This window comes from Mugil cephalus, chromosome 14, assembly GCF_022458985.1.
Source record: "Mugil cephalus isolate CIBA_MC_2020 chromosome 14, CIBA_Mcephalus_1.1, whole genome shotgun sequence".
NCBI classification, from domain to species: domain Eukaryota; kingdom Metazoa; phylum Chordata; class Actinopteri; order Mugiliformes; family Mugilidae; genus Mugil; species Mugil cephalus.
The window spans coordinates 17,622,541-17,637,116 of record NC_061783.1 but is presented as its reverse complement, the minus strand read 5'-3'; the positions used below and the strand labels follow the sequence as shown (position 1 = coordinate 17,637,116).

The window sequence follows — 14,576 nt, the reverse complement described above, 5'->3', positions numbered from 1 at the left end:
GAATGTTCAAATATGCAATATTTCACAACAGCATGAACATCTTGAATGGCAAGATAGTAGACCAGCAGATCTGCATAATTCAGGAGAGGCCGGCTCTGTACGGTGGTTTGTATCTCTTCCTAGCCTCTCAGCTAATAGTACCTCTTCCATTTTCTGCATTTAAATTACCAATAAAGACTACCCCCACCCACCAGAATGAGCAGTTATCTCCTCACTATTGGCTGTAATCTTTATTGTTCAAGTGCAACTTCTTGGTCCAGACACAACTTTATGACTTGTCAAAGTTGACCTTCTTTGCTGGCCATTCTTTGATGTTGCCCATCCAAATAAAACCAGTTTACGCTATATTTAGAATCGTGTCATTGTACGGCGCCACGAGATGAAACTTTAGCTACAGGGAACCACCTACTATACCGATCTATGCCCTCTTCAGTGCTACCAGACAAAAGCAGCATTCTACCCTCAGTACTTCAATATTTCATCCGTTTCAAATGAAACTTCATTAGTGAACATAAACAAATTGTCTTCTTTTACTTGTGACAAAAAAGGTCTTTGTTCAGCATAGCAATTCCTGTCAAAGGAAGAAAAACAACAACAACAGAGAACGCTGCCGATCAACTTTGTTTGCAGTAACCACACAGGTTTCATATTTCTCCGTGCCCTGCAGGTGGACATTAGCAGCACAGAGGACTGGACGGACTAAAAGTGACAAGAAAAATAAATAAAAATGTATTTGTACAGTTGTTTTATCAGGCAACTCTGCTGGACTCGGGCTGAAATATTTTATGTGACGTGAATTATTTGAGCGAGTGAGTAAATGTGATCTCTCTGTTGCGATGTGGGAAAAGGGCGGATGAGAACATTTGATGGCTATCAGTGGCAGCCTAAGATGCTGGTACTGAAAAGCCCTTTTGTTACCCACCCTCCTCCCCCCACGTGACACAATTTAGTTGGAGACAAAAGACAGTCTGGTTATGCATGAGCGCAACCTGAAACCGAACTTCTACCCTTCCATTACTTTCGGTGATGACAGGCATGTTGCACAGTGACTCTGTTTATCAGATTTCCTCTCACTGTCAGTGAAAAGCTTATTCTTTGGGGAGGGTGATGATTTTTTTTTTCAGCCTGGCACATTAACAATTCCTCACTGATGATTCCTTTTAAAGACCACCAGCTTCAAAGACTAAACGATAGCCCCCATAGACCCCTCTTTTTAACTGGGAATGTCACCTGTAAACAAGCTGGACTGCTTGGATTCCTACTCTGCAAGGAATGTGAGTATCTCACAAGTGGGCTGTCAGCGTGCTCATTCAGACCAATAGTGTGGACAAAGCTGTGAAGACGGTGAGCTCTGATTGGTCACATGTTAGACTGACGGTGAGGTGAGTGTGCACTGGGAATTGTTGTGGGTGGGACTGAGATACAGGACTGATTAAAGGTTGTAAAACAAAAAAAAAAAAAGTACCGCCACACCTTTCAACAGTTGACGCAGTATTCTGTTACAGGTAAGAACAAGCACTATTCATTTAAAGATTTTGTTGTTTTATGGCATTTTTAGTCTTGCGTCTCCAGAATCTAAATGTTAAAGTGAATCCATCTATACCTGGGTTAACGTTAGGTTAGGGTTACTGTTTGTGTGTCATGCGTTGTTGTCATGTGTTTCTGCCGTAGTATCTCCTTTATCTGGATCTGCATTCACATTCTCGGATAAAACAAAGCCATGGACCTTGAGTACTTTAAGTCTCATGTAAGTGCACTTTTGTACCAGTACACCTCTACCCTTTTCCCCTCTCTGTCTGCTGCTGCATCGTGACACCAGATTTGAGGATAATGCTATTTGCTGTCTTGTGTTTTCTGAGCGTCTGTCTTATTCTGTCTACTCAAGCATATTAACTCAATTACAAACCAAAGTCCACTTGCATTTGCATTGCCTCATCTTTCTCATGTTTGGAATTAGCTATAGTAATACTAACCCAAATAGTTTTGCTCATTTACCAATCATCACTCGAGCAGCCACAGCGGAAGTATACAAGAATGTTTGGCATTCTTTAAATTCAAGCTAAGCAGACACGTGTCATCACTCATCCCTGGATGACACCCTCTGACGTCTGTTATCGTGTAGCTATCTGTACATTCCCCTTGTTATCACACTTTCACAAAGAGGATCAGTGTCAGCTTCAGCGTTACAATTAATGTCGAATCAATATTTATCAAACAGGACATGTTCTGGGGTACCCTCGGAACTGTGCGCCCCTTCTCCAATTTCTACCCAGAGGGTGACGTCACGGAGATCCAGGCGGCTCTGGAGAAGAAAGGTACTTCTTTTGAGAGATTCTGTTGAAACAGAAAACATCCCTGCGTTTTTTTTTTTTCTTTCTTTCTTTCTCTCAAAGTTTTCTCTACCCGGTTCTCAAATGCTCGGTAGCGTTCGAACGTTATGTGTCTCCTCAGATGCGGTGAATCTGGTGAGGATCCTAACGAATCGGAGCAACGCCCAGAGACAAGCGATTGCCAAGACCTTTGAAGAGACGACCAAAAAGGTTAGGAAAAGAGAGAGATCTCCTCCTGGGGCAATAGAGGAAAATACACTGAAGATTTAATGCTCAGAGAAGCATCTGCAACATTTAAGGATCCCTTCCAACGGGGGAAAAAGAAAAAAAACTAACTCTACAGCCTGTTATGCAATGCAACAGAATGTGGACATGGAGTTATAATAGCGTATGTCAAAAATGAGTTTGCTCATCTGTAACTTCAGTGTTTGCTGATCAAATATGAAACTGGCTTTAAAGGTTTGAACACGCCTTTGTTTAGATATGGATTTCAGATGTACTTTGAGGTCAGAAGGCTACGAATCTACACACAACAGCAGTGTGTCATTGTATCTTATCATCCACAGAGCCGAAACAGATCAAACACCATGCAGGTCCACTGTCCACCCCAACCCTACTCCACCCTAACTTGTGAAAACACCCACCTGTCACTCAAAGAAAACAGCCACACCCTTAATTTTACATTAAGCCTTGATCTAGTGGGTGAGCTGTTGTACAGTTGTCATGAATGTAGAAACTGGCTATAAAGACTTTATGTTGTGTTTTGTTGACTATGGAAACTGACGTCTGGAGCCAGCCTAAAGTGGTCCATGGACTAACTGCAGGTTTTTTCACAGTAGCTAAACTGCAGATACCTGCTGCAAGATTATTTACAGTGATCAGGCGTTATATATCGTGTAGGTCTCCCTTGTGAGTCATCAGAGAATGGACATGGGCCTTCTGAGGGTGTCCTGTGAGTTTCTCGTTGTGTGTTTTCCAGGACCTGCCATCTGCTCTGAAGAAAGCATTGTCTGGAGACCTGGAGGCTCTACTGCTGGAAATACTGATGCCTCCTGTGCAGTATGAAGCGTACCGTCTGCAACAGGCCATGGTGGTGAGTGTTGGTGCATGTGTGTTCAGTGGGAGTGCAAGAGCATTATCCGCATTATCTGCAAAATATTAACACAGTACGTCTGTGTGCGCGTGTAGGGTCTCGGCACAGATGAGGAAACACTAATGGAGATTCTGTGTACACAATCTAGCGAGCAGCTTCAAGAAATCAATGCTATGTTCAAACAGGGTAAGTCGCAGTAAAAGGAAGAAGACTGCTGTGGATGCGTGAACCTCTGATCCATAGTCTCTTGTAATACATTCACTTCTTTTTGCCTCTTCTTTAGTCTACAATAAAGACCTGGAGAAGGAACTGAAAGGAGAAACCAGTGGAGACTTCGCTAAGCTGGTTGTGGCTTTGCTAAATGTAATTTAAGTTTTTAATTTATTCTCACCTTCAGCTTCGTCCCAATGGAAGCAATTGACCTGATATGAAAACAGGTCACCTCGAATGTAAATGAACAGTCTTTCCAGGCTTCGTTGGAAACAGTAGAAAATGTTGAGCATAATTTCTGCTTTGTGTGGAATTAATAAAGCAACACATGGCCTTTAAATAGCACTTAAAAGTTTTTTTTTTTCTACTACTCTCTCGCAACAGAAGCAAAACAGGACTGGTGTGCTTCAACGAGATATTGAGGTATTACTTTTCATTTTCACATGGAAAATATTCAGTAAAACTATATTTAAAACACTCTCGCAGGGTATTTACATGCACTTGAAGGACTTGCACGAAGTCTGGCAACACGCTTCCTCACTGCTTTATTTTTTTTCAACCAGTCTCTCACTGCATCTCTCAATGGGAAAAAAGCTGATGCAGGACCATGGATCGACATATTGACCTCTAGAGACTCAGATTATCTCAACAAAGGTGAAGCTCCAATATATGCACACACACACACACATTTTTATGGCTATCCTTGTGAGGATACTCATTGGCATGATGCATTCCCGAGCCTAAAACCTATACCTAACCTGCCTAACCCTTACCCTAGTCATTACCATAACTGTAAGGTTTACCCTAAAACCGTGTCTTAACCCTCAAACAGCCTCGTAAAGAAGTGAGTACCGGCCAAAATGTCCTCAGTTTGCACAAATGTCCTCAATCTGATGGTGTAAAACTCAAACTGGTCCTTGGAATGATAGCTGTACAAGAACACACACAGACACACAAATATCAGTCTATTCATTTTGCTTTATATCCCTGACAGTGCTGACTGGCCTGGAGCTCCAGACTGGACAGATGGTGGAGCAGACCGTGGAGAAACGTTTCACCGGAGACTTTCGGCTGGGTTTGAAGGTTTTAGGTAAATATAGTCTGAGCTGCCGTCTGAGCATTCGTATTCATGTGTCAGCCTCTGATTTCTTTTTTTTTTCTTTGATATCTTTGCTACGGCAGTTCAGTGCATTCAAAACCGTGATGTCTACCTCGCCAAGAGACTGTCTACCATGAAGGTAAGATTTTCCTCTCTTCAGCTGATGACTGGCAGTAAATCATAAAATAATTTACAATGTTCCTGCACTCAAGCCACGTTAAAGCCCAATAAATGTCCTGATTTAGGGAAAAGGCATCTCATGTTTATGGGATTCCTTTGTTCAGTCACAGCCATAAAAATATCTTTGAACAAGGGCAAGAAGTTTCTAATGATGCAGCAGTGGAAGACGTCTTGAAACAGTTTCAATAAAAGTAACCCTTCCTTGCTTTAACATCCTTAATTATCAGCACATATAAGTTGTTAAGTCATTGTATAAGTAATTTTGCTATTGTCCATGAGGTAGAAGTAAAGACAAAATTTTAATATTTTGAGGTTTTTACCCACTGTCAAGAGACAGTTCATGCATTTTAAGAGCAATAGATCTTATTCTTTTTTCTTTTTTTATGACATGGTTACATGCAGCCGTTGCGTGAATGTAGTAAAATGTGGTCGTGTTGTTAATTAAAGAAGGAGAACCAAGATCTTGAACTGCCTTTTAATAAAGCTCTGTTTTTCCTTCGTGAAGTTTACTTGTTTTTTTTCCTCATTTAATGTCCACTGGAAAGCAAATTTCTATGATACAGAGTGGTTAAAATGGTTAACGTAAGTAAGGTCATTAAGCTGAGTATTGTACTTTTGTTGAAGCTGTACTTTATGCCTGTAGAGTCATCCAGGTCATGGTATATCAATGGTATACCCATAAAAACATAAACAATAAAGAAAAAGAAAAATGCTTTACTTTTAAGTTATGCTCTGTCTCTATAGAGGCAAATATTGCACTTGGCACTCCACAACATTTATCGATAAGCTTTATTTTCTCATTAGTTTGCAGGTTTAGCTACCAGCAGTATATAAAGTGCCTAAACTAAGGTTGAACTGTCTCATTAAACAGACTTACACTGTGTACTATGTTTTTACTAGATAATTCAAATATGTTTGAATGCAAATACTTTGGTACGTGTAGGGTTTCGAATGCATAAGTAAAGGATCTAATGTAGTGCCACAACAGTATACATCTCTACAAACAGAAAGGACAACTTCCAGTGTATGACACTAATAAATACACAAACGATTTCACTCTTGCAGACTCCATTAGTACAGGGAATCATGGTGTCTCACAGTGAGGAAGATCTCCTGTGTATCCGAGCTGCCTTCCTTAAGTTAACAGGCACTTCTCTCTACACTACACTGAAGGTTGGTTGCGTGCATATACACACAGACACACACTCTCAGATTTGTTCCTTGAAATGCGTGCAAAAGCATATCAAGTACTGACATGGTTATGTCTTTGTTTTTCCAACAGAAACATTTTAAAGGAGAACACCTACAGGCTCTTTTGGCCATTTGTCGATCTGAGGATTAAGCAAACTCATTTTTCATCGCAGTCGATTTGTTGTAATACAAAAATAAACAATAATAAAGTGCTACAATACAATGTTCCCGTGCTATTTTGTCACTTTAATGTCGTCATATTAACAGCACGCTTTGAATGAGCGTGCATGAACTTATATGTTTTTATTCACTTTGCTAAATACCAACTGCAATTTCCTCTTCTCCCAATGTTGAGCGTGTATTTGCCGTATCCCTTTCCCATAAACAACTGTATCCTTTTTCCTAATAATTTTTCCACAATGCTGTCGTTTTCAATGAAGTCTATTTTTTATTTCTGACACATCTTTGGATCCATCAACATTCACATACAGCAAAACAATCACATTTCAAATAATGCATTTTTCCGACTTTTGATTACTGATTACATTTTAATCATATCACTTTCTTAATTTTCTATAGTTCAGATCAATTACAGTGCTCGTTTCTGTGTGCTTTGTTAAAAAAATACAAATGTGTTAAGCAAGTTTGTGTGTGCGCAGCGTTTTACGTGGTTCTGCATAGTAAAGTGTCTAACTCAGCCATTCATTCCTTCTATTGCAGTGCAGTCAGGCAGAGGGAGAGTGACGGTAAAAAACAAAAATATAGAGTGAAACTAAGTTGGTGATTTTTGCAAGACCACTAAATACCAACATGTTATTGCTACCATAATGCTCGCCTTCATCCACCAACACTCGGATTCTTCGGAAAAGAATTGACAAAGCATGAGACAGTGAGAACCAGTGACTAAGTTTAAGCCTAATTTACACTCAAGAACACTGATATCTTGGGAGTGCAAGAGTCTTTCAGTCCTTTAGGTGGGTTTTGACCCTCACAAGCGGATTGTGCAGAGAAGGAGGGGCACAACGGAGAGTAACACCGAAGCTTTGACCTCTGCGCCTCCACCCATTACAGTGGTGGTTGAGACAGTTGTTCCGGTGACTGTGGAGGCACTGGTGTCGGTTGAGGTGGCGACTGTGGTGGCTAGCGTAGTGGTGCCTGGTGGTGTTGTCACATTGGTCGCAGTTGCAGTGGTGTTTAATACTTCTGGAGTGGTTGTAGTTCCAGTGGTGTTCGATACTACCGTTGTGGTTGTAGTTTCAGCTGCAGTGGTGTTTGATACTACCGTAGTGGTTGTAGTTGCAGCTGCAGTGGTGTTTGATACTACCGTAGTGGTTGTAGTTGCAGCTGCAGTGGTGTTTGGTACTACCGTAGTGGTTGTAGCTTCAGTGGCGTTTGCTGTGGCTGTAGAGGTCATTGGCAGTGCTGTCGTAGTGTTCGCTGGGGTTGAGATAGTGGCGTTTTCATTCTGGTTGTAATTGGGAATAGAGCAAAATAAATAAATAATACATACAATTAGTGACTCATACTGAATAATAAAAGGCGGTCTCGTCTTGTAACTCCAGTCTAGTTGCACGTTTGTCATATTGATTAAAGATTTTTTTTTAATCCATCAAAACTGTAAAATAGCTCTAAAATTTTCCCATCACTGCAATGCACTGATATTTAAAGAAAAGGTCAAAAGGCATTTTGTTCACTCATTCAGAAGACAGTCATTATTTGCTGTATACATGAGTTATCATTAAATATGCATATGGGAGTTGTAGTGACAAATAATGACGCTGTACAGTAAGCCAAAATCGCACAGAATCTCTGGTGTGATCATTTTTCGATTTTTAGATTTTAAAGGTACCTGTGCAGCTGCCAGCTGAACCACAGCAATGAATGCCAGAGCCAAAATCATCATGATGGAGATGCAAGAGGTGGCGGAGATGTCACTGGAATTGTCCAAATTCACGGGAAGAAAAGTGCGATGGTGCTGTGAAAAGTCTCCTACTGCGGCTTGGGTGTTTTGTGCTTCTGGGGCAGGAAACCTTCTGCTTTTATACAAAAATATCACATTTCAGGCGGGGTTGAAGTGAGGTGTGACTTGGCCCTGGAACCAGGAAGTTGTTTGGGATTTACTGATTGCATGTGTTGTGAAGAAAGAGGTCACTGTCCTAGAATCTGCGCAAATTAATTATTTACGCCAATAATTCAAAATGACACTCTCAAAGTATTTAAAGGTAATAAAAAATACATATGGAATTGATGAAAGCAGACAATCCTGACTAGACATGTTATAATCACTTCAAGAATATAATTCTGTTATGTTTACAACATTCATCGCTTGTTAAAACTGTTTTTCTTTCTTTTTTTTTTGAAATGACGCAAGATAGACATATTCTCTTCTGATCGCACTGTTAATTTTTACCATACTTCTGCCATTAATGACCTGTTTGAAATACAACGATAGACAATATTTACCTGTCACAGATGCTGCCACTGTTAATTTTTACTGTGAATAACATATATGCTCTCATAGAAGCACTGTATGTAGCCTGTCATAAAGACAATACTAGTAAACCTGCCTTGGTGGATAATTGACAACCTTAATAAACAAATGGTTTACAATATTATTTCCTCAAATGACATGATTGGAACTAGATGAAGGTCACTCTTAAGATTTTACTCGGTTTATCTGATATCATGTTTATTTTATTTATTTTTTATTTCATTTTAATTTTAAGTATTTTTTTCATTTTACACCTGTTTTCTTTATTTCTTTATACTCGTTTTTTGTTTTTACTACCTTTGAGTAAACTAAACTCTAAACTTTGCAAATGGTACATTTTTCACTGTATTATGGCTTTTCAGGCTTGGAGGGTAATAGGGTAATAGAGAAAATTATTCAATTTTTATTTTTATTTTTTATTTTTTATTTTTTGTTTTAGTTGCTTCTATAACTAGAGAACCAGAACAAAACACCAGATGCAGTGAAGTGTTGAAATAAAGAAGCTTTGGGTTGTTCTAAATTTGCATGTAGATAGTTGTTTGTCTCTCTGTGTGGCCCTGCGATGGACTGGTGGCCTGTCCCGCCTCTCGTCCAATGACAGCTGGGATAGGCTCCAGCCCTCCACAGGACAAGCGGTTACAGAAAACTAATGAATGACTGAACTTCATTTGGTTCAAAAAGTGTTTAGTGAAAGGATAGTTCAATAAATGTGAATCTATTTTACTTGTTCTTCTTTGTGATAAAGCTATTAAGGTACTGGACAGGCCCGCATGAGAACAACAGGGCCGTCGTTGCAGTGGACGTTCAGAGGCTGCAGAGGGCAACGATGTCCAGTTATTATCACGTAGTGACTTCCATCGTCGTTTCACTCTTTCATTACTGGACTGTTAATGCTTGGGTTTATATTACTTTATATTTCTTGTGATCAGTCACAGAGTGTTAATATATATATATATATATGTTATATACTGGCTTTTTTTCTATTTTTTATAAAGCTTATGACACAGAAGATCATCTAGGTGGAGCATCCACTGGTAACAGCGGCACAAAAGCATGACTCATGCTTACGTGATTTAATTACACCATCACTGCCTCCATAACTGTTTACTTGACAAAGTGAAATCGTTCCACAATAAAGAGTGTCAAGTTAAAGAATAGCTGTTGTCCAACATTTGGGCCTCGGCTCGGCATATTGATGTCAAATCTGGATCACGCTGCAGCACAACAGAAGCGCTTAGTGAGTCTCTTAAATAAACTCCTTCTTTTCCCCCTTTACTATAGGGAATATTTTAAGGGATACACAGTGCACTACTTTAAATGACTATTATATCTGTAGTTATGGCAACAAACATCTGTCAGACACCTCTTATTAGTACCATATTTCACTCTTTATTTCATGTTTCATATGTTTTGGACACGTCAACACAAACGCTCATTCTACTGCTTGTTCTGCATATTTGCAAATTATTACAGTTATTAGTTATATTAGTTATTATACAGTTAAAGTTATTACAGGAATTAAACTATAAATGAAACTTTAAAACTCAACACAACTACTGCAATGTAACATGTTTTATATATATGTATATATACATATATATATATATATATATATGCAAGAGAATAAATAAGTCTACAGTATATACAATCAGTGATCTTGTAGCAGTAACTTTTTAAAATGCAAATGGACACACTATGATTTAAAATAATCCATCTTTCCCTTCATATAGCAACTAGATCCGGTTCACATATCGCACAAGTTGTAGTTTAATTCCGGATCTTTCGCCCATCACTAAGTCAGCCATTTGTGCAGCATGCAGAACTCATAGTGCATTTATCTCTAGCAAACATCTACAAAAAAAATAAATAAATAAATAAAAAAAATGAGCTCAGGTTTGCAGTAAACGGTGTTGTAACGTGGAACTCCATGTCTGACACTCACTGGCAAAGGGCCTGAAGAACGAAAGTTCCAAACAGCAGATTGATGGAGGCGAAGAGGCGGATTTGTCCGTTCATTGTACTCCCAGTGCCCGTCCCTGTGGTGCCGGTGGAAGTCTGGCTGCTGGTTCCGGTGGAGCTGTTGTGGTCGGTGGTGGTTGTGCTGGAGTTGGTACTGGAGCCGGTGGTGGAGCCGGAGGTGGAGTTGGTGCTGGAGCTGGTGCCGGTGGTTGAGGTGGTGTTATTGTCATTGTTATTGTTGTTGGGCTTGGAAGTGTTGTTGCTGTTGTTGTTGTTCTCCGTTTTTAGTGCCGGACTGGTCTGGAAAAAGACAGAAAGAGAGATTTATGACATAACATGGCTTTTTTTTGGGTCTGATTCTGCATCTGCATCGCTGTCATCATTTATCTGATTCGTATAACAGAATAGCTTCTACAAAGTGAGTGTGGTGGTTGTTTGGGAAATGACTAAAGGATGGATACAAGGCTGGGATATTAAAAAATGTCCACAGCAAATAACCTTCTTGTCTTGAATTTAATTTCCATCTAATCACAGCTGTGAAACTGAGAGTATAGCTTTAGGATTAAAGTGATTTAAACTGTATTATTATTCTTTTAACTTTTATTTTTTTTTCCGACTTCATGTACATTTACCTCTCTGCCCACTTCATAGTCTTTCTTACCTGTGCGTAGACACATCCCAGCAGAGCCAGTAGCAACAGTCCCAGGACAAAGTACTTCATGCTGAGATTATTTCTGCTTGAAGACAAACAGCTGAATATATATTTCTTTCATCTGTTGTTTTCCTTTTTTTGGTGTAGCAGATCGTTGCTGCTTAGATGCTTGTGCGCCCCTCCTTGACAGTGTTAGCGGAACAAAATGGTTTCTTCAGGAGCTGACCTTTTTATAAGGCATTCAGATTATTCACCTGATACCCTCTTTTTCTTTTTTTTTTTTTTTTGTTTCCATCCAGGAAGCACCTGCCTCAGTCTCCACCCTAGCAATGGACCACAAATGCAAAACGTCTCACCGGGCCAGTTGAAACGGAGGGAGATCGGGAGATAACCCGTCTCTGCTGAGCCTCCAGCTGCTTATTTTCAGTTACCTTAAATGATAGTGTTATTCTGCAGAAATGTAGATCAGAAAGAATCAGTCAGTTTCAAAAGATTATTTTCACCGTTATTGTTTTATGTTGAATTAATTGGTTTTAAATCCCTCAAAGAGAATAGTATGACACCCTAAAAGCTATATTTTCCCAAGAGGATTTGCCTGATTTCAACCCAGGCTGTCTATATACATATATATAAATCTCCATATATATATCTCCATATATAATCTTAATATGGTTATGAGTGCTTATAGGGAGCGAAGACAGAGGCAAAACACATAAGGCGGTGCATAACAAATAGCCTGTATTTGAATGTGACGTCGTTTGAATGACACAGGGAATCTTTTTTTAATATCAAAATGCAAATGCAAATGCAAATCGTTTCGGTGGCTGGAAGTCTGCCATTTCCATCAGCTGTTGCACTACAGTAGAGTCGGACTGAGCTGGTATAATTAATGTCAGCGTCACGTTTTAAGATTTAAGAATACAACCAAATGTTTTACGTTTTATTTATCATGTCTTTAACATGTGAAGGTTACACACAACTTTAGGATTCGTGGAAAAAGAGCTCAGTTCCAATAAAGCACTTCATAAACGCCAATTGTTACACTGCAGTGTCCCGTGGTTTCACTCTCCCGGCCCTTATGCACACGAGATCAGAATGGAGAGGGCAGGAATCAGAAACGGGCTGTAGCACCCGAACAAAGAGGCAGATCGGCCTTTTAGCGTCGTCGCCGAAGCTCCTGGGGCGTTACTATCAACGCGCCCACTGGTGAAATTCGTTGGAGTGATGGACGTATAATTGGTTGGAGTGCTCTGAGTGGTTCCAGGGGACATTGTGGTCTTCAGGGATGACGTAGTGGCGGCCGGGGAGTGTGACGTGGTGGAGCCGCTCGGTGGACTGGTGGTTACGGCACCGCTGGTGTTGTTCTCTGAGGTTGTTGGGGCGGTGGTTTGGCTCAGGAACACAGTGGACGCCGAAGTCAGTGCGGTACCAGTTGTCTCAGTGTCGTTTGCGGTGGTGGATGCATTTGTGGTATTTTGTGCCTGTCAAAGAAAAAGACAACTTTGAACAACAGGGTGCCTTATCTGCAAGAATGTCCCTCATTTATTTGGTTTGAATGTTCAGAACAAATGAGAGATACTGAAATAAATAAGACAGAATATTAGTGAGCTTTGAATTTTTCAAAACTACATTAAACAGTCGCAAGATTCACAAGATCATGTGACAATCAAGTTTCCAGCTGCGTGCTCCTATGGGTGAATTTCCTTTGCAAAGACAGCAAGAATATGTTTATACGTCTTTGCATTTCCTTTGTGATCTCGTGACTCATGACTAATTTTACCACTTGGACGCAACTGTGTCTCATACGCACGACCTTCCACGGTGATCACAAGCTCACAAGTTCCATTTTAACGAAACAGCAGACAAATGTTGCATACTATTTTTCTCTAATCATTTTAAAATAGGAAACCTCTCAGATGGTTTAAGTCTGTCAGTGAAAATATAAAGCAACGCAAATGTCAGCCGTATTTAAACCATGACAAATAAAAACTAGAGCAGTCTAGAGGGTTATGCGGAAGTAAGCAAGATTTTGTGGCATTGGAACATCCTGATAAGGGTATTGTTTGTGGCACTAAATTCAAAACACAAATTTTACATGATCTGCTTCTTGCCTGTGTCATCGCGTTCGGCCATAAATGATACCTTCAGGGACTAAAGTGTGTCAGTGACAAATGCGTCAGAAGTACAGTCATGCAAAGGTCAAGCACCGGCTGTGTGCATGAGTGCGTGAAGTCATTAGCTGGACTTTGCATATCGCTGTGGTCTGCAGACCGGCAGCTCATGACTTCCATGCACTTTTCATGTTATATAATTGGTCCCTAATTGGAGAAGAAAAAAAAAAAGATTCTTTGTTGTATTTAGTTTCCCCACCAGTCCAGATCTGATTCATTCTTGTTTGATAGATTATGTGTGGTTTACCTGGAAGTCTAAATGCTCCCTGAGATCCTCTGGCACAGAAATAAAGTAAAGTAGTTCTAAGATAATTGAGTTTACTTTTTCATTCACATGAAGAAAAACATTTATTGGTCTTTCATAATGATCAGTTATTTTTTTTTCCCCTGAAAAGGTTTAGTAAAGACAAATTTTGAGAAGTAACCAATGTTTTTATCGTTTTTACCACTTATTAAACGCAAAAGAAACAAAAGATTAAAACAGTGAGCTTTCATTCTCAAGTTTAAAACAGAAGCAGACACAAATATAATTATCATAATGTGATACGTAAAAAATGCAAAACGGTATAAATGCATATAAATGTGCTGTGAGAAATACATTTTGTTTTTTCTTGTTTAACTCCATTTGCCTAGCTTGAGACCAATTTAAATGTTCATTTACCTGTACTTAATTTGAATGTATCCGCACTAAAGCTAGAAAAACAAATGACAGGTGCATTCGTTCAAAACCCTCAGAGTAGACCTGTCCAACAGTTGGGCCTTCGGTGGTCCATTACAGCCTTTGGAATTAAAACTCTTGTCCCTGGTCTCACAATGTGAATTCAAAGTGACCCTTACCTTAGTGCTGCCCAGAAGCATAAAGGTCAAACAGACAGGGAGGATGATCATCCCTGCTATCTTCATCTTTGTCCTCTTGGTCACTTTTCTTTGTACTTAATGGCTGCCTCCACCTTCCCGTCTCTCCTTTTATACCTGCCAGGTCCGCTTAACATAGATGCTGATAACGGGCAGGGGAAAAAAAATTATGCACCGTACACTGGAGCACGTTCAGCTCGACCTTAATGCTAGATAAGTTAAACGTTGCTGCTATGTAAATTATTATTATAGCATGAGGAAATGCCTATAAAAAACCCTCCCCTTCCACTGCAATGTTAACTTAATTGTTAAAAATGGATCATATTGTGCGCCTTCACAAGGGGT

The 14,576-nt window shown here is 39.8% G+C and overlaps 2 protein-coding genes and 1 long non-coding RNA gene across 4 annotated transcripts; 1 reads left to right on the top strand and 2 right to left on the bottom strand.

The window, feature by feature from the left end:
- Positions 1-1,361: 1,361 nt before the first annotated feature.
- Positions 1,362-6,326, top strand: anxa14 (annexin A14). The gene is made up of 13 exons (XM_047606065.1): positions 1,362-1,505; positions 1,672-1,747; positions 2,219-2,315; positions 2,452-2,540; positions 3,310-3,423; positions 3,519-3,609; positions 3,707-3,786; positions 4,018-4,056; positions 4,197-4,287; positions 4,628-4,723; positions 4,816-4,871; positions 5,978-6,085; positions 6,195-6,326. The coding sequence occupies exons 2-13, from the start codon at positions 1,721-1,723 to the stop codon at positions 6,252-6,254; spliced, it is 948 nt and encodes a 315-aa protein (XP_047462021.1). The 5' UTR covers positions 1,362-1,505; positions 1,672-1,720; the 3' UTR covers positions 6,255-6,326.
- Positions 6,327-6,528: 202 nt separating this feature from the next.
- Positions 6,529-8,110, bottom strand: LOC125020619. The gene is made up of 2 exons (XR_007114229.1): positions 7,953-8,110; positions 6,529-7,568 (listed from the first exon to the last, which is right to left on the bottom strand). It is a non-coding gene; the product is annotated as an uncharacterized LOC125020619 (long non-coding RNA).
- A 1,877-nt stretch (positions 8,111-9,987) lies between these two features.
- Positions 9,988-14,576, bottom strand: LOC125020155 (bromodomain-containing protein DDB_G0271118-like). Of its 2 annotated transcripts, XM_047605444.1 has the most exons (4): positions 14,214-14,576; positions 11,215-12,686; positions 10,537-10,853; positions 9,988-10,445 (listed from the first exon to the last, which is right to left on the bottom strand). In XM_047605444.1, exons 2-4 carry the CDS (start codon positions 11,272-11,274, stop codon positions 10,418-10,420), a joined length of 405 nt encoding a protein of 134 aa, XP_047461400.1. In that variant the 5' UTR covers positions 11,275-12,686; positions 14,214-14,576; the 3' UTR covers positions 9,988-10,417. The 2 variants fall into 2 exon arrangements, with proteins under 2 accessions (XP_047461400.1, XP_047461399.1); XM_047605443.1 differs by lacking the exons at positions 9,988-10,445; positions 10,537-10,853 and having other exon boundaries at positions 11,923-12,686; positions 14,214-14,495.

Bases quoted from the DNA above. Each gene is read 5' to 3' on its own strand.
- anxa14 (XM_047606065.1), top strand. From the start codon at position 1,721: ATGGACCTTGAGTACTTTAAGTCTCAT. The intron at 4,057-4,196 runs GTATTACTTTTC...TTTTTCAACCAG, and splicing joins TGCTTCAACGAGATATTGAG to TCTCTCACTGCATCTCTCAA. The intron at 4,288-4,627 runs GTGAAGCTCCAA...TATCCCTGACAG, and splicing joins CTCAGATTATCTCAACAAAG to TGCTGACTGGCCTGGAGCTC.
- LOC125020155 (XM_047605443.1), bottom strand. From the start codon at position 14,279: ATGAAGATAGCAGGGATGATCATCCTCCCTGTCTGTTTGACCTTTATG. The intron at 12,687-14,213 runs GTAAGGGTCACT...TTTCTTTGACAG, and splicing joins TGCTTCTGGGCAGCACTAAG to GCACAAAATACCACAAATGC.